Source organism: Leopardus geoffroyi, chromosome C2 (assembly GCF_018350155.1).
Source record: "Leopardus geoffroyi isolate Oge1 chromosome C2, O.geoffroyi_Oge1_pat1.0, whole genome shotgun sequence".
In the NCBI taxonomy this organism is placed as follows: Eukaryota; Metazoa; Chordata; class Mammalia; order Carnivora; family Felidae; genus Leopardus; species Leopardus geoffroyi.
Genome location: NC_059333.1, coordinates 22,779,096 through 22,799,794, shown reverse-complemented (window position 1 = coordinate 22,799,794; position 20,699 = coordinate 22,779,096). Strand labels below are relative to the sequence as shown.

At 31.3% G+C, this 20,699-nt stretch overlaps 1 protein-coding gene across 3 annotated transcripts in view; it reads left to right on the top strand.

Annotated features, from left to right (window-relative positions):
* The window catches only part of NCAM2 (neural cell adhesion molecule 2), a 520,619-nt gene that overhangs the window by 474,315 nt on the left and 25,605 nt on the right, over positions 1-20,699 (top strand). Inside the window, exon 16 of one of the 3 annotated variants that reach the window (XM_045501592.1) lies at positions 5,310-11,040. The exons of the other annotated variants lie outside the window; for them this stretch is intronic. Coding sequence (XP_045357548.1) covers positions 5,310-5,416 — 107 coding nt within the window. The 3' untranslated portion in view covers positions 5,417-11,040. Of the gene's footprint in view, positions 1-5,309; positions 11,041-20,699 lie in introns of those variants that run through there. 3 annotated transcript variants of the gene reach the window in all.

Sequence of the window (20,699 nt, the reverse complement as noted above, 5' to 3'; positions counted from 1 at the left end):
CTATCAAAGTCCACAGGAAGGATATTAACATTTTTTTTTTCAGATACATGCTATAGAGGTAAAGATCCAAGAATTTGTCCTGATTTGTAGTCTTATTTAACTTTGAGTTGTCACATGGGTTATATTTTAACATTTATCAGTCCTTTAAATATATCTGTAATATTTACAGGTAAATTTTATGCAAATATGTATAAATATATGTAACATACATATATTCTTCATGTGTATATATGTAGAGCTGAAAGGAGCATATTCATAAGCATGGCTTATTGAAGTCATATTAGAGTATTGGTATATAACATTTTTGAGACTGGGAAAAAATAGTTTGTCAGTTCAGTCATGCTCTTTAACACTTTTGTAACTTCAAATGGATATTAATCTCATTATTATGATTTTGTGATATCACACATCTGTTTTTAATTGAAAGCATCTTTATACAGTTAGTCTTTCTATTATAAAATAATTACTGTTGCTTATATGTTTTAAAAATAATTGATATTTTGCTTTGTATTGGTAGCATTAATTAATAAGTGCTTCCAAGTATAATTTGAAAGTAGGAAGTTGGGAGCATCTAGAACTAATTTTGATATCATGTTATAACGGTTTTTTTTTATTTACAAATCACTTTTGCATTTATTATCCCATTATCTCATTCATATATCTCTGAATCTGTATTGAACAAGGAAGACTTATACTCATTTTACAAATATAAATTTGGAAGGTTAAGGGATCTGTTCAAGGTCAGAGCTACTTAGTCATATGACAAATCCAATACCCTTATAAGATGATAGACCCAAGAAGAATGGTTGAATATGCTATCAAATTCATTGTCTCTGTGAGTTTGATACATCAATAACTCTACAATATAATGTTTTATGTTTGTAATAACTATCCTCTATGCAAATATCAGCAACATAATATAAATATGATTCTGAATCTGAGTCAGAATCTTCAAAGGTGGGTTGCAACTGTGTATTCCCATTTTCCTAAATCTTTAATTTAGCTCATGTGTTTGGAGGAAATAATTGTTTTTATCAGGATAAAAATTAATATTGTATGAAGTTAGAAGGTGACATTTTAATAACAGTTTATAAGTAAAACACAAACTGTAAAACAAATAATCAATTTTAGACAGGTTTGTTTATATTATACTTCCAGAGTCCTTACTATTTTTTTAAAAAATATTGTTAATAAAAAACAAAAATAGGTATGGACAATAGGGTAAATAAATAAGAATATATATATATACACACATATATATATACATATATGTATGTTTGTGTGTTTGTATATATATACACATCTATACACACACAAACATGCATATATAGGCACAAAAATATCTAAGATATATTATGATACATTTACTATAAAAACATGTTTTGTTCCAATTTCAGAATCACATTGTGGGCAGGCGGTACCTAGAAGGAAAATGGAGAGAATTATGGTTTATAGTTTCAGCTTTGCTGTTGTCACTTAATTTCTCTCAATATGCATTTCCTCTTAGTCAAGCGAGTTACTTCTGGTTCTTCAATGGTAAAATTCATTCATTTGTTCCAGATATTTATTGGGGTTTTGCTTTGTGACAAGGACTGAAATGAGTATAAAGGAATGACCTGTGAAAAGTACAAAACTGGCGCCTGCCCTCAAAGACTTTACAGTCTAGTAGGGAAGATAGACATAAAATTAACGTTAGAATAACCACTAAACAATTACAACTAAGAGACAGGCTGGTGCCATATGCTGCCATGAGGGGGTTGGCAATTATACCTAACTTGTGATGGTGGGGGGGGGTTAGGTAGGGGCAAGGGAAGCGTTCCCTTAGAAAATACCTTTCCTGAAGAAACCCACAGGAAATGAGCCTTCTGGGGAAGGTGTCATATATGGAAGAAATCTCTAAAAGAAAAAAGAAATTGATCTGCTTTAGGAACTGAAAAAACATTACTGAAGAGATTTGGAACCGTGTGAACAAAGATAAGGATAGAGAGGGACCTGTGACCCAGATAATCCCAGGTCTTCTGAAAACTACATAAACACTTTTAAAAGAGATCCTAAAAACAGTAAGAAGTCGTTTGAAACAGGGGTGTTATATGAATAGATAGGAATTATAGACAGATTTATCTTGCTCATATGGGTAAAAGAAAGAGATGGATAAACAGGAACGCTTGAAAAAATAATGATGGCAGTAGAAAAAGAAAGCCATGAATAAATCCTGGACACAATGTGTATTTAGGTTAAGCTTACATGTGTAATAGATTCAATTCAGTAGATATTGATGACTTTTGAGTTTCTTTTCAGTTTGGTATCCATTAAGTTTGAAATGTCAAGTAGTAGTTATATGTGTGTGTATAAAGATGAGAAGACAGTCATAGCTTGGAAATATATATTATGGTGATAACATTAACAGGTGAATGGTACTTGAGGCCTGGGTGAGGATAAAATCACACAATGTGTAATGCCTTATCTCTATGAAAAAGAGTTGGTGTCTGAAATACTCATTGATGTCACCCTAGAAGGGTGATGAGCGCAGCATCGATGTTCAAGGTGTACTTCTTGGGTTACTAAGGAATAGAGGATTAAGAGTTGTGCCCAAAGGAACTGTGATATTATACAGGAAGAGGAAACCACACCACCATACCCAGTGAGAGTAAGATGTTGTAGAATTCCTGGAAAAATAAGAAGACTGTAATTATGAAGATGAGCAGAGAGGGGAGGGAGGGGAAACAGTGTCAGAAGGACTTTAGGATGAAAAAAGCTGGAATGTGTTTCACAACTGATGAAGCAGATCATGTGGTCAAGGAGAAGTCAGACAAAGCTATTGGAGAAGATAGGAGACATATTTCTTCCCCCATTAAACTGTGTTGCTGATACAAAGCAATTAGCCACTTCCTGGAAAAGGAGAAATAATAAAAGATTAATTCATCTTTAAGAATCCACTGACTGCTAAAGCCTCGTGGAAAGCCACATTAAAGGCATGCCTTTATAGTTTAAAAATTGTTCAGTTTAGCTGTAGAAGGTTTCATGGGGCGGTTTTAAAGACTGTGATGGGTGATGGTGAATTTGGGAGACTTTACACCCACAACATCCTATAGAGTTAGAATTACGTATTGGTAAAATGAGGAAAATGATCTTCATACATCTTCATCAAAGTTATTCTTGTGGCTTTATAATTTCTTATTCCATTTTAAAATAAATATTATAAATTCAAGCTCAAATCTGAAATGAGTTCTCTGTAATAAACTAGCAGACCTTAAGTCTTTTTATTCAAGTTTTAGGAGATGTGAACTTTACAAATTAGTTTTAATTCATTTTTGGTAGCATGCATTGTAAATTGTCTAAATAAGTTTATGGGCTTTTGAATTTAGAAAGTCATCGCTTATGTGCATTCCATGTATTTAATTTTTGGTAAGCAGCAGGCTATAGAATACATGTATTCATTGGGCTGAAGAGCTATTTTTTTAACAATATGCTCACCTTAAACTCATATATTACATATTACGTTGATAATAATGGTTTCTTTATGCATGTACATTAGTGGATACCACATTTCTCCATAGTTTATTATTGTGATTTAAAAGATACTTTGTGATGAATAATATTTTCTCATTTTCACTCTCAACGTGTTTATTTTGAAAGATGTATTTGTTGATTTACATAGAAATAGAGTGCAAAATCACAATTGTATTCCCTTTTGGAATATTCATACAGCATAATTCCATCTCATTTATTTATAAACAATGAGAATATTGAATAGTTATGACAAATTAATTCTTATAAAATGATTATAAATCTATAAACAAGAACCTGATAAAATGACATTTATTGATTCATTCTGTAATTTTTATTACTAAATATACTACTCTTTTAAAAATCCTTGGAGATGAATTTATTTTGAAAAGCATTTCCCACCATTTCTTTTGGTTTATGACATTTTTAATACCGGTTTTTTAACCAAAAAAAGACCATTTTTCTTTTAGTAATTGCTTCCTTTTTCTGATTTTGTTGCTATGAATTGAACACATGTCTAATTTTAACATTATCAATATAATTTGATGACAAACAATTCCATTCATGCATTGTTTAGATCTGATGGTAAAACAATTCTATCATCTGAATTCAAGCATGTAACGCATCTATGAGAGTTCCTCAAATATAAGAAGCTGACAAAGAAATTATATAAATCACCACCACTAAATAAATTGTTAAAAATGTTCAGGTGTGTGTGTGTGTGTGTGTGTGTGTGTGTGTGTGTGTGTGTGTGTATTTACATGGTGTTTTTCGTTATACTTCTAATGAACTGTACAGTAAAATTATTTTGATGGCACTCAGTCTAGTTCCAAGCCACACTAGTATACCCTTGCAGTTCTGAATAACTCAACATGAACACAAAAACAACACATTCAAGTGCATGGCAAATGCAAACATGTTTTCTTAAAGTTAAATTTATGATCTGTTCAGAACATACTTTAGAGAAATTCTAAAACAATGGTGAAATTAAAGTTCAGTTAAAATTGGAGAGACTTTTATTTTAACTATTTGGAAATCTCAGTCAATGCTAAATATTAATACTATACCCAAAACAATATTCCTTTGAATTTAGCACATAATGAAAAAGTATATTTTCATGATCCTTTGTTCTCAAAATTATTTTTAAAGTGGTACAATGACATATGTCTAGACCATGCTTATGGTCAGTTGGGTCAATGCTCCTTGCTTCTACCCTTACAGCAAATTTCCGTTATGAATATGTCATTTTCATGGATATATCTTGGTAGCTTATTCATTGTTAAAAACGTAACTATTTTTATTAAATATTTATTCTCAGATATGATGGTAGCAAAAAGTAATATCTGTAAACATTATAGAATATGATGAATTCATATTTACAGTAGCAATGTGAATTTACCAGTAGCACAGTGAAATGACAGGTGCCTTCTCACTCATAAGTTGTATCTTCAATAAAGAATAAATAAGATACTTATTTCTAAAGAATCAATGACAGAACAACTGTCTGATTTATGTGAAATAAACTTTATTAATATTGAGACTCAGTTATGTTTTAAATATGTGACAACTATTTAGAAGTTGTATACAGATTTTAGCCATTCTTTTTCTTGTATCAAAATAATTTTTTTTGTAGGAATTTGTAATGGCTTTGTGTAAATCTTGCATTAATTATTTTCTCTTTTTTTTTTTCTTTCCCACTGTCACTTTTTTCTTTTTCTTTACTTTCATGTTGTAACTCTACTCTTTTTTTCCTTAATTATTTTATTCTTATTCTATTTTCAAAAACAATTTCCGTCATGCAGATAAATGCTGTGAAGCGAATAAAGGCGAAAATGGAAGCCAGTCATGGCAGCTGAATGCTGCTGGGTTTTCTTTCATTATAGCCCTCAGTTTGTCTTGGATGTTTTAATGTTGTTGTTATATGATATTTACTTTCATGCCCTGCAAATTTACAAGGCTAATCTCATATTATGATGAAAGTTTTTCTGTGGTCCAACTAATTATGCATGTATTTCACTCATGAACAATTAGCCTATTTTCCCTTCCCCAAATTGTCAACCTTTAAAGTAGATAATTTGTCAGAAAATCACTGAAAGAAATAGAATCAGGATTGTTTCTTCCCGGATGCAGTTCATTGCATAACTTGCTTCATTCTGAAGTTTCCTTTAGTTTCTAAAGTTGACCTTGTTAAATATCATGTCACTCTTACTTGGAACTTAAGCATTTGCTACATCTAATCTTCTCTCATTTGATTATTTTGCAAAAATAATTCAATATCCATGACCATACATTGTATTTTATTATGTAGAATTGTGGATCTTTTATATTGGTTTTAATTGTTATTCTTTTAAATGTAAATTTCCAACTTTATGGACGTTTATAAAATTTCATGGTGTTTACCATTTATATACAACAAAAGCTAACAGCTTTTATTATATTAGATATGTATCCGTACTGTGCTGCCTATTTTCATTTTTTTGGCCTAAAATATCATAAGAAATAAAAATGAAATAGTTTTCTTCTTTTAAATTTGAACACTAACTTTAAAATATCCAATTTAGTAATCTACATATGAATGTGTTTAAAAAGTTGCACTCTGTTCACTGGATATGGATTGTGCTATGAGTTGGCATCAAGTATTGATTTTCTCACAACATATATGTATACTTCTTTATTACAACTTCCTGGACACAAAGAGTCAGTTTCTTTGTAAAGACCAGAGAGAGAAGCAAATATTTTAGCTACTGCTTGCAAGAAGATGAAATTGAGATGAGGAGTTGTTACTACATTTTTCAGAGGAAGCTATATTTGAGGGATTATCACAAGCAATGATTTTAGTGTTCAATTTTCATTCATTATAAAATGAGAAAAGTGTTTTGTGTTTTTCACTTCTAACCACACCCTGCCTAGCAAGTGATTCTTACTACTCATTCAGGACAATTAGAAAGCAAGCAGGTTTATGTATATGACAAGAGTGACCATACTAATGTGTGAAATTAAATTATTGGATTTTGGGCTTTGAGATTCACTCATCAAAAACTATTTATTTTGTTTCATGAAAGTATTTTACTCCTTAAATCAATAGCTACAGGATCCTATAATGTAAGATCTAAAGCTAGACTTCTCTTTAGTAGTCTGTCATTATCTTTTCTAAACTCTGCTGTCCACTGCTGTCCTTTTTTCTTCTCACCTAGCAACAGACTTTTAGAATGCAGGAGTAACCCAGCCACAGATTAAACATGCTTTTGCTTTCTTCCTTTCTCTTCCACTGAGACAAAGGAATTTCCAGACTTATGCAGTTTGGGGGATGTTCTGTTTTTAAAAAGACCATAGCCAACATTTTAAAATTATTAATTAACCAATTATAAGTGCATAGTATGTCTATTTTTGGAGAAGATATGTAGATTTGTTGGTTACTAATATGTAGAAAGCGCTAGGAAAGAAAAGAGTTCCAATAACTCTTCGAGGAACAATATTTCCTGTTTACCATAATCTGACTGGACCTTTTCAAGAAGATAAATGTTTCCACAAGAAAGTCCAGTAGAAATTATTTAGGCTAGTATATGATAGCAACATAATGTTGTGGAGAATATGGAATATGTCTTTCATAAGATAACAGAGTTGATTTTTTTATTTAACATTCTACGACTCAAAGTAACCAACAGTGGTATGAAGAATGCTCAAAGTCAAGTTTACGTGGTACCTAAAGTGATATTTTGACAGTTGAGAAAAGAATTTAAAATTAAAAATTTATTGTCTCAGCATAATTATTTACACTTATTAAATTCTTCATTATTCTTTGTAAACATCTCAGTACAGATCAACTTTTTTTCCTGAACTATTTTTTAGGGGTGGGGAGGAGCAGAGAGAGAAGGAAAGAGAGAATCTCAGGCAGGCTGCAGGCTCCAGGCTCAGCACGGAGCCCAGTGTGGGGCTTGATCTCACAACCATGAGACCATGACCTGAGCTGAAATAGTAGGATGCTTAACCAACTGAGCTACCCAGGTGCCCCAGATCAAGTTTTTAATCCTGAAATTAATAAGTAATATTTCATTTGACCAAATGTTATGATTAGAAGAGCAGTTATTTTACAGTTCTGAGATATGCATAAATTCTTGAAAATAGATCTTCAGACATCTTAACATACAAGCTCTGTGTTTAGCTTATTTCCACGGGAAATAGGAAAGCACAAAATTCTAAACAGTACAGCTAAAACAGTTCAATAAATGAGACCTTAGAGATTATAAATTATCTTCTCAGATTAAAAAAATTTTAATAAATATGTAAATGTTGCTAAATTATCTTTTTAAGTCTCTGAGTTTTAGTTTTGTTATATGCAACCATGTAATCTGACAGTCTAATTAGTATCTATCTATAGGTCTAAATAAAATAAAAATCCTTTGCCTGAAACATATAAAATGTGAACTGTGTGTTAAGGTAAGTTTTATGTTAATCATTATATAAAATCAGAAGTATGTGTCTATGTCTGTTGATGTGTATATCATATCTCCAAATATTAAATCATTCCAGAAGTTTGTTTTGATCATATTATACCGGTTATAAATTTAGGTTGATTTACTTAAGGATGATTATTGTATCCACATGTGGAGCATGAGGATTAACTTCTTTTATAAACATGAATATCTCCTTGTTTTTCTCCTCTCAGCTCTTTACTTGTCTATCTTCTTGTCTCCTTTTATCATTTAGTCTTACTGTTTTCTCTACTTCAGACAAAACTCTAATTATTTCTCAGATCACTGGCTTGCCAATACCATGGGCCAGATATGCCAACAGGCTATGCCTAGGAGATAGCAGTAAATTCTTTCTTACAAAACTTCTTACATGGGCAATTTAGGTCAATGGCCATTTTTCATCCTCTTTCTTCTCATATTAGTCATTGGGAATAACTGTATTTTATAAATGCTACACTCCTACTGTTTCCAAATAATTACACAAATGAATATATATGCATTCATTAGTGGTAGACATGGACAAGGTTAATATGTCTTATGGCTTTATTTTTTTTTAATTTCTCTTTTTTTTTTTAGCCTAAAATATCTTAAGTGTTTTTTTAATGCAATAAATACATATAGTCTGGACATTGGATTAACAGTTTTGTATAATTTTAGTTGTATATATAAAATGATTTCATGCAGAAATAATTTCATTGCAAATCGTTTTTACTATTAAATACACAGAATTTTTTTAAATTAAGAATTAAAAATACAAGTACATGCAGTACTTCATAGGTTGTATAGTTTGAGTCAAATGGATTTATGATTATTCATTTATATTTAAGAAAATACAGTATGTAAGACATAATTAATCTTTTTGGGATCTGAATGAACTCTTTTAGATATCTGAAAAGTATTTTATTTCTTAATATGGTATACATACCCTAAGAATGGAAAAGTAAATTTTAAAATTACAAATTATCTTGGTGATTTAAGATATTTATATCACCAATACAATCATTAAGTCTGTCTGGGTTTAATTTTCAAGAATAGTTAGGTAATGTTACCTATAATAATACTTTCAGTTTGAAGTAGTCGAGAAATCTCTCTAGTCATGTAAAATTATCGGAAAATTTCCACCTGTTTGGTTTTGGTTTAGATATTAGTAGCATTAAGAGCTTTAAATAGTGTGTTACAATACTACGTAAATAAATATTATTTATAATCTTCTTTAGCCCTTATATGGTAATTTTACTTAATGAATAAAGATATAAGATCATGAAGGTCATATCTAATTGTATCATTTTATGTATTTTATTATGGCTCAAACCAACCTTTGAATAAGTACAAATGAAGTAGGTTTTCTCTAATTTTGGCTTGTTTCCTTGCTTCCTTCCTTCTTCCTTTCTTCTTTCTTCCAATTCATTCTCTCTAATATTCTCTTTCTCTCTCCTATATTCCCTTTTTTTTTCCCCTCCTCTTTGTCTCTATTGCTCTGTCTTTCTCTCTTTTTACCACCCCCTCTAGGTTTTGTTTCCTCCCTCTCAATTTCTGACCATGAATGAATAGGGTGTATTTTTTCTACTCCTTTTCTGTTGATCAACTGGTAAATTTTAAAATCTTAGCATTCGTGGTAGGGATATATATCAGAAAACCTTCAGAAAGGCTAATGCCTTTCTGCATTATTGAATGGATAGCTAAAATTTGCATATTTCACATGATTGGAGATGCAAATATTCTACAAACAGCCCTTGAAATCATTTCAATATAAGTTGAAGTTGGTAAAAATTCCATTTCCAAATCAGCTGTTATGTCATAAAAAAATAAAGAGTATTATTTAATCACTATTAATACTATAATTCTAATTATATTAGAATTCAGAAGATATTAGCAAGTAAATTTTAAGAACTAACTAAACAAACAAACCAAATATCTTCCTAACATCTAATTAACCTGATCTCTTCTGGTTTACTATTTAAATTGGTAGAATTAAAATTTAGAGTTAACATTTTTTTAACTTTTAAATATAAAGCTGTAGTATTATTTCTCATTTATTGTACTTAAAAACTTGATGAGATACATAAAGGTTATAACACTATATTAAGCAACATCTCAGTTCTTATCTAAGGTAAAAAAATTCAGTAATCTTAAATCTAATTTAATTGTTCTGAAATAAGACAGAGATAGGAGTTTAATACCAATCCTTTGTTTTCCAAATACCTTTGGTCTTATTATCTTATCTAAGATTATGAGCTGCTTAAAGATTTTTGGTAGTAATCCACTCTTCCTTTATGGCTATTAACTAATTTCACAGCCTAAATTGAAAAAAAAGTGAAATAACTAAGGAAAACACATATGTGTAAGAGTACTATATCTATGCTGATCTGAACTGCAAACTGATGTCCCAATGGCTTCGTTGCTGGACTTTTATTTTACCTAATTTTTAAAGATAGGTTCATTCAAGTAGAATTAATTTTCGTTTTAAGTATTAACTAATTGAATGTATTAAGTTTAGGTATATTGTAAAATTTCTTAATGTGTGTATGTTCAAGTTAAATTATTCTTTATCATTCCACTTTAACTAATAAAAAGTATAACAGTTACACATTGCGAACACTGCATATATTAAGAGATGGAATCTTTTTCTTAATTATACCATATTTATTTTTATTCTGTATGTATACTAAATGGATACTATGAAATAAATCTCTTAGCTAATCTTTTTTTTAATGCAAGCAATTAAAAATTGCTATTTTAAGTAACATCCATGATTCATGAACTTCTTTCAGAATATTTTTGTCTCACATCTTACACTGATTTTATGTATAACACTTGTGTTTTAAAGTGACTGTTTCTGACCATTTTAATTGCATTTGTTTTCATCATAGCTTATTTTCTTGAAAAAAAATGTGTGTTATAAATGTATTGTCTTCAATATCATCTCTTATTTAAAACCCCGACATAATATCCAGCACTATGTGTAATCCTATGCATGTGTTTCATAGTATATTAAATGTCATTTTATTTTCTGTACCTCTGTGTCTCCATTGTTGTAATAAAGAAAACTGAGGAAAAACTTTGTTATATGTGTTTTCTTTATTACTGGTACAAATATTTTATGTCCTTGTGTGTTTTCATTTCTAACTTGATCAAATCCAAGGTCTCAGTGTAATAAATGTATAATCATTGAGTGACTTCTATTTGGGGATAAATAATATATCATCAGTAGACTCATATTGCAAAAATAATTTAGAAACACTACTAAATACTGTTTCTTTCATAGTAAACTAGTTCCAAAGTCTTCTTACAAACGTCGATGACTAGTAGGAGGCCAAAGTAATCAGACATTATCTTAATAGAATACAGGAATATAGATAATAACTTTAATAATGCAAGAATTGTTAAGTAGTTTCCATCACTAGCAAACGTTTATAAAGGCAGATATAAATGCTTAAAGAGATTTTTTAAATTTCCTTGGTTAATGTATTAACTGTAATTCAGTTTAAACATCATAAGAGTAAAGTTGTAGAAAATTACTAGGGTCCGCTGCTCATCCACACCCAAGGTATGAAACAAAAATGGCTTTGGTTTTATTTTTTAACGTGTACTGTGTCACACGCTGTGTGGAATGCCATACGTGCAATATTTCAATCACTCCTCATAAAAACCTCTCGGAAGTAAGTATCATTTCCCTCATGTTTTAGATGAGAACAGTGAGGCCTAAAGAAGTTGAATAATTTACGTGGAGTCACATTTAGAATCCAGGTCCTGTGCTCTTAATAAATCATTACGTTTGTTTTTTGTTTTAGTACTGAATCTGGGTTCAAATGATAATTTTTTTAGTGTTTATTTATTTATTTTTTTATTTTGAGAGAGAGAAAGAGTGTGCATGTGTACAAGCAAAGGAGGGACAGATAGAGAGAGAAAAAATCCCAAGCACTCTCCGCGCTATCAGCACAGAGCCTGATACGGGGCTTGATCTCACTAGGCATGAGATCCTGACCTAAGCTGAAATCCATAGTCGGAAGCTTAACCAACTGAGCCACCCAGGTGCCCCATAAATGATAATTCTTTATATGGAAGTTAAATTGTTTTTATGACGTGAAAAAAATTGGTGGCTTAGACATAAATATTTATTTCTCTTATATAAACATCGTCAAGTACTTCATTGCCAGATAAAAATGAAATAGTATAGGGGCGCCTGGGTGGCGCAGTCGGTTAAGCGTCCGACTTCAGCCAGGTCACGATCTCGCGGTCCGTGAGTTCGAGCCCCACGTCAGGCTCTGGGATGATGGCTCAGAGCCTGGAGCCTGTTTCTGATTCTGTGTCTCCCTCTCTCTCTGCCCCTCCCCCGTTCATGCTCTGTCTCTCTCTGTCCCAAAAAAAATAAATAAACGTTGAAAAAAAAATTAAAAAAAAAAATGAAATAGTATAGAAAATACAAAAGAGAAAATGTTCATTTTCAAGATATGCATTATTTTAAGGCACACTTAATCTTTCTTATTTCGGAATAGCCCACTCTCAAATGTATATCTTAATATATATATACCGCCCATTAAAACATATGAGTATACATTTCAAAATGAAAATTTTTATATAGTATCTGTGTTTTGTTATAATTTCTGAACTTCTTTCAATTAAGTAGTTACAGAAGTTTTGTACAGTGGGAGAGAATGAAAGTTAAGTAATTTTTCTTTGTTGTTCTTATTTTTATTTTTCTTGAAACCCCTTGACAATAAGATAGTATCAAATGGGAAGTATCTGGGAATTTCTGGACATTTTTACAGTGACCGTCACAGTAACATTACATTGATCTATTAGCTTTATATTATTTTATTGTTTGCTATTCTAATATTCTAATCAATACCATTATCTTATTAGGTCAACAAACTGAGGATCAGAGAAGCCAAATGACTAGTCATTGACTCTCAGTTTTCCTCTTTGTTTTATCAAACTACACTGAATCTGAGATGGCATAACTAAATCCCTAGTCTATATTTATATGGTCTTGTGTCTTTGACCTAGTTCCTTTGATTTCTTCTTGATTGCCTCATAGGAAAAAAGGCCATGTGTTAACTAACCACAGTTCCCTCCAGTAATCATGGTACTTCAACAAGTCAGCTTATCTTTCTTTCTCCAACTCCTACACATGGCTGTTCTCCCATGATCACTGTAATAAACTCTCAGTTTACAACCCTAAAAGGATATCAAGTTAAATTTAATCACTTTATGATTTTTAAATATTTTCTGAAAGTACTTTATAAAATGACTTTTTTACATTGTAGAAATAGGTCATTTTCTATTAATATGAAATATTTTTACCTACTGTCTAATAAAAACTAAAATAGATATTTCCATATCAGCATCTGCCCTTTCCATTTTAAGAAATGAAAATAAATGGCTTCAAAAAAGAATTTTTATAGTGGTTCTATGCTTGCTATTCTACTGATTTCTCATTTATTATTACAAAAAGAAATATTAAAATATTTTAATATTCATAGTATAATAAATATAGACTTTTTTCCTGCTTAAATATGGTTAACAAGAGTAAAAATTAGCTCCTCAAACTACCATTTCTGTTTTGAGGAATCTATGAACAATAACTTTCAATTTGCTGTCATTTCTATATAATGTCACCAAGGCTAAGCCAGATAGATATGTTACCTGGAAGGTTAAGTGCAAAACTCTCTGATGTTCTTGAAAAATGAAAAGAAAAATATTCTGCTTCCCAGTGCTTATTGGTGGAAAACGGACAAAAATATTTTGGGGTTTTTATATACTAAGCCTGAGACTTACTGTCCCATCAGAGGAAAGTTTATTTAAGGAAATAGAAATATTTCTTTACAGCAAGGTCTGGTCTGGTTCATTGGTGGGTCCCATCATACAAAAATAGGAAGTTGAAAATGTTTAAGACTTTCGCATGTGTTAGTAATCACCTAAGGTATCATTTTTTTTTAATGCTTATTTACTTATTAGAGACAGAGACAGAGACATAAGCGGGGGAGGGGCAGAGAGACTGAGACAGAATCCGAAGGAGGCTCCAGGCTTGGAGCTGTCAGCACAGAGTCCGACATGGGGCTCGAATCCACCGACCATGAGATCATGACTTGAGCTCAAGTTGGACACTTAACCGACTGAGCCACCCAGGGCCCCCCTAACATGTCATTTTTTAAAGTATTAAATGACATAAAAGATTGTGTATTGTGTTTATAGACATTCTCAGTAAATCCAGGCCTGTTAGCCATTCCTTGGAAGATTTTAAAAGTAGGACACTGTATTTTTTTCCTCCATTTTTTTAGATACACTTTACTTTTTAGAGAAGTTTCAGGTTCACACCAAAATTGAGAGAAATCTACAGAATTCTCATATACTGCCTGCCCCAATATATGTATAGCCTCCCCCCCATTATGAACATGGAGAATGGTACATTTGTTACAATCGATGAACTTGGACTGACACCACTGACATAATTTTTACCCAGAGTCTATACATAGTTTGCATTAAGATTTACTCTTTGTGTTGTCATTATATGGGTTTTGATGAATGCATAATAAAATGTACCCACCATTACAGTATTATACAAAATAGTTTCCTGCCCTAAAATTCCTCTGTATTCTGCCTTTTCATCCCTCTTTCTCTCCTAACCCTTGGGAACCACTGATATTTTTAACTGTCTCGATAGCTTTTCCTTTTCCAGAATGTCATATAGTTGGAATCATATGGTATGTAGCTTATTCAGATTGGTTTCTTTCACTTAGTAATGTGCATTTAAGGTTCTTTCATGTTTTTTTTTTTTTCATGATGCAATGGCTCATTTCTTTTTAGCATTGAATAATATTACATTGTCTGGATGTACCATTTTATCTATTTACCTAGGGAGGATATCTCAGATGTGTTTTTAAAATATATTTAAAGTCTGCTCTTTTATTTTAGAGTTGAAGTATCCTACACAATATATTATTTAGATGCACTAAATATACATGATAAGTGGCCCTACAAGTTTGGGTGTTTAATTATAAAAATGTAACTTGATTTTTTATATAATCCTAATGCAGAAATTGAAGTCTCTAAAACAATATAGTGAGTGTCTAAAACTGGGCATTTTTCAAAACTGAACGTGATAAATTCCTTGGGAAATAATACCATTCACATTTTTCATTTATTGTCATATATTTATAAAATTCAAAAGTATGTATGTTTAATAATTTCATAATAGATTAAGCATCTTAGAATTTCAACAAAAAATTGTAAAATATTCATTGTAGTTTAATATTTTAAGGGTGACATCCAATTTTGCAATATAGTCTTTAAGAAAAAAGGTATTTTCTATTTTGTGAAGAATTTTACTTTCTCTATATGGAACAGCCTTTTAATATTAACAGAAGATACATTTAGCCAGTTAATAGTTGAACCAAGGAACTAGAATTTAAATTATCCAGTTCCTTAACACTGACTAATGTCTCTTTTGATCTTACTCATTCTAATCAAAGAAGCTTCATTTCTTTTGTGCCAATAAAAACCTTCATTATCTTCGTTATCTTAGGAGAAACACCGTAAATCACCTTTACCAAAAGAATCTGAATATGTATCATAAGACTTAAACTGCATATAGAAAAAGTATAGAGTTAGTGAGATAAGCATAAATTTGAAAAGTAACAGTTCAAATAAGTAATTATGATGTAAAATATTTTATATCTCTTCATTTCACTTTTTGAGAAGGCTATGTAGCCAGTGGTCTCTGTTCCAACATATGTAACAATTTGAAATGTCAGCTAGATAGGAGCATAGGTATTCTGTTGTGCAAAGACTTTAGCTGTTTCACAATTTGTCACGGTTTATCATTGCAACAGATTTATAAGGACACTTAAAAATATGCCTTTCTAAAGTATTCAGCTATCTGAAACATTTATCAGAAAAGTGCTCTTATATATTAGTTTTTTGCCAATTCTTTTTCAAAATTAGTACGGCTTATTTCTTTAATTCCTTTTCTTAGATTAAAAATATTGCTTTAACTTTTTCGAAGGATGTGGCAAGTTTCCAACAACACTCCCATAGAAGAATATTAACTTTATATATTAGATTGTTTATTTTTACAGGAAACTCTTTTCAAAAGATAAATACTAAGACCTTAGGGGATATTAGGTAGGTGTTAAAAAAAGTGAAGGTGATGAGCTACTTGCATTGTTATTCCATACAGAATAATTATTCATGATTGTAAATATATATGATAGAAATTATAATATTTATCATATACAGTCTCTATTTTTAAAATATATTAACGTATACTAATTATCTAATGCTAATTCAATCACTAATCACTTGTTATAGGCTAAGCCTATTTCCTACTTTGGACACCTAGCAGGCGTTGACAAGCCTGTGTACATTATGGAAATGGGCGTGGAATAAGAAAGGGGGAAGCCTGGACAGACATTCTGAGCCATAATACCAGGCCACTCTAGCTCCCTCCTGACCATTGCAACAGATTCTGTTTCCTGTCTACAACTCTCTACTATCTTTTGGGAAAAGCTCACTTTTGATGGTGGTGGTGTTTCTCAATTTGTTTTGGCTGATGTGTTTATATAGAGAGTTTTATAATTATAAATACCATTTATATAATATACATGTTTACAATTCCCTTCCCATTACTAAATCAAATATCTTTAACTAGCCAACTGTCCTGCCCCAAATCACATAGTAAAAATAGATAAAAAATAAGTAATAAATTTTGTCTGTGCAGCCTTTTTACCCTACTTTCTCCCAAATAATAATTCCTAGTAAGGATAAGTGATTGAAGGGAAATTTTGATTATCATTGACTATGTGTGTGTGTGTGTGTGTGTATTTATATATATATATATATATATATATAAATTTTTATACATATATGTAAAAAATAGTTATAAATGTAACAGAACATTTTGACATAATAATCAAAATGACTAAAAAATGGAGACACAGTAGTTAGAAATAGGTGATGTAAAATACAACCTTCACCATCCCCCGCTAAAGATATTTAGTAGTAAACAATAAACAATCTACATCAATACTGTTTGACTACCTATGAAAGACATGACCACTTTATTAAAATGTACTGAAATAGCTTGAGGATTTAAAACATAAATAACAACAATAGGCTTTGTTAATATATTTGAATAATACCGAAAACTATTGATGAATTTTAATTATAATATTTAAAATCTGAAAACTTCAACCTTTTAATGTGTGGATGCACAAACAGTATGATCAAGGAATAAGAAAGCTAGAAAATCATACAAAAAGGAACTTCCGCATAAGTATTAATGTCTGATATGAACTTTTATAATTTGTTTTTAGATAATTTAAACAGGTCCAATAAGCTCAATACATGTTACTTTAGTACACAGAAAATTACTTTGTGTGATCCTAAAAATTAAAAATCTGTCAAACTGGTCACAATGCACTTACAAATAGGGCAATTTCATACAGTTATATACTTCTCTCATCATTATAACCTTATGATTTTTAATATATTTTTAAGGATTTTAAAATTTAAAATCCCAAAATTCTTTCCCCAAAATGCAATTCCTTATAAAAGACTGAAGTTTTCTTTTCACTGATAATAATACTCTTTCATAGCCATCACAAATATTACTAGCACCACATACTTTTTTTTCCTTTACATTGTTCATCGAAAACTGCATGCCAGAAATTACATGTTGTGCCCACACAGTTTTCATTCAGCTAGTTCACTAAGCAGTTAAATATCTGAATAATATGAACTTGAGTGATCTTGAGAAGTTGCTACTAACTGCATTTTGTCAGGAAGCTGAATGATGCAAATGCTTTCTTTATCTCACGAATACTATAAGCTGTCCAAGAGGGAACAAGATTTGACAGAGTAAAAGATTAGAACACAAAAGAAGTACAGTCTTTATTTTAGGGAGGAGGTTTTGATTCACTTAGCAATAATCTTTTGAAAATTTCAATCTATTTTTTTATTCCAGTGAAGACAAATGTGTCTAAAATGTGCAGAATAACCAGAGCCATAAAAGTAACAACAATGATAACAACAACAAAAAAATCTAATGGTAAAGAGGGCAAATGAATTACAGAAGTGAATACTAAAATATATATATATATATATATATATATATATATATATTCCAGTGCCCAAACCAAGCAAAATCAATTTCACCTATCACAGACCATAAGCATTTTTAATAATTCCCTTGCTTTCATTTTTTTAATATCACTCTTAACAAAGATATATATATATATATATATATATATATATATATATGAGAGAGAGAGAGAGAGAACATGCAGGGTAGAGGGTCAGAGGGGAGGGGGAGGGAGAAAGAGAGAGAGAGAGAGAGAGAGAGAAGGAGAGAGAGAATCCTAAACAGGCTCCATGCTCAGCATTAGTGGGAGCCGGGGCTCAATCCCATAACCCTGTAATCATGACCTGAGCCAAAATCAAGAGTTGGACATTTCACCAACTGACTCATTCAGGCATCCCAAAAAAGACTTTAATTTGACATACAGAAGTATGGGAATGACCAAAAGATAATTTGCTATATGAAATACGAATAAAGGAATGACATTAAACAAATCATGTTGAGTTCTAGCTACAGTGAAATGCACATCTAAAACCAGAAGAATGGTGGGGTGCCTGGGAGGCTCAGCTGGTTAAGCGTCCAACTTCGGCTCAGGTCATGATCTCATAGTTTGTGAGTTCGAGCCCCGCATCAGGCTCTGTGCTGAGCTCAGAGCCTGGAGCCTGCTCCAGATTTTGTGTCTCCTTCACTGCCCCTTCCCAGCTCTCTCTCTCTCTCCTTCAAAAATAAATAAAAACATTAAAAAAAATTAAAATCAGAAGAATGAAAATGATCTTAAAACTTAGGCCTTAATGAAGACAGTTTATCAAAAGCAGTAATAAAAAAACACATATTTTTTATTTTTATGCATCATTATTCATAAATGTTAGCAATATTCAAATGTTTAAGCTTCTAAAATCTAGGAAAGTTTTGGGTAAAAGTGGAGAAGTTCTAATTTTTTTAAAAAACACGCTATAAACAAATAACAAAAATAAGTTACTATAAACAAATTGAGCATAAAGTAATAAGTATTACAAATGAAATAACAACACATTTGGACAGTTCTTTGGAATTCCCAAACTGCTTTCATAATATGATTCTCAAAGAATACTTTAGCTAGGATATGTGAGAATTATTATGAACATTTTGTCAACAATGAAACAGAATAAAATTGTAATTATGATTTAGATATATCTAATTGTAGTGTGTGAGCAACAAAATGTATCAATACATTGCATTGCATTGCACCTTTCAAAGTATAAATATGTTCTAAAATATTACCTGCTAATAATGTAAATGAAAAACATATACCTTAGGAGGGTACATTCCATTTTTTTTCAGGGTGTATGGGGAAGTAATTTAAAAAGTGGCTTAGAGGGGACAAAGAATATAAAATCCAATTATAGTTGCTCTTAAGCTTTCTGTTTGATTTTTAAATGTGTTTAAATTTATGGAAAATGGTATGTTTAATCCTCCTTGCTGATGCAAAGAATGATGTTCTCCTTCTTTCTAATTAATGCAGTTAAAGGGGTATTAGCCAGACCTTTGAAACCTCAGAAGTTCAAGCCTTTGTTTGTTGTTCCCAAATAGGGAAATTAAATAGGAATCAAAATGGACTGAATCCATCAATTTGGGACGACCATCAGGCACCATAAATGCAGGAGGCCCATGGTCATGACACAGAAGAGAAATGTGGTTTCTGGAGAAATAGAAATAGTGTAACATTGTACTCAGAAAACATCAGTGGTTTTAACATTTCCCTCTTTAATAGTGAATTTTATACTATGAATAAATCAGAGTTTACTTTTTTTTTTTTTTCTATTTGTGATTACACCTATTGAGGTAATCTGAAAGTCATGTTGTTTCGAATGTACAAAAAGAGATATTTGGAATCAGTTTTTCTAAATACCTAAAATATATAAATATCACATTTATTTATTTATTTAATGTTTATTTACTTTTGACAGAGAGAGACAGAGCATGAGTGGGGGAAGGTCAGAGAGAGAGGGAGACACAGAATCTGAAACAGGCTCCAGGCTCTGAGCTGTCAGCACGGAGTCTGACACGGGGCTCGAACTCACAGACCGAGAGATCATGACCTGAGCTGAAGTTGGATGCTCAACCGACTAAGCCACCCAGGCGCCCTTATAAATATCACACTTATACCTGTATGCCTGATTCCCCATTTAGCTTAACTGAGAGAAGACTATCAAGTCCATAGACAAATCTTACCTAATGTAGGTTCTGTTTAGCAGATCTAGTATTCACAGTAGGGAATAGAAAGTCTTGTAAATGCATAATAAGACATTTCTCTACACAACTCCATAGGGCTGGAAAGTATTATTTTCTTTCTTATATTATGTCAAGAAATACAAAAGATTCATCTTTGTGTGTACTAGGGGAATACTGTGATTAGACTTTATTTTCAGTGTCCCCTCATTTTTAAAATTGTGAAGCTTATTAAAAATTTTATATCTTTTTTTTTACATTTATTTATTTTTGAGAGAGAGAGTGGGCAAGGGAAGGGCAGAGAGAGAGGGAGACACAGAATCCAAAGCAATTTCCAGGCTCCGAGCTGTCAGCACAAAGCCCGACACAGGGCTCGAACCCACGAACTGTGAGATCATGACCTGAGCCGAAGTCGGATGCTTAACAGACTGAGC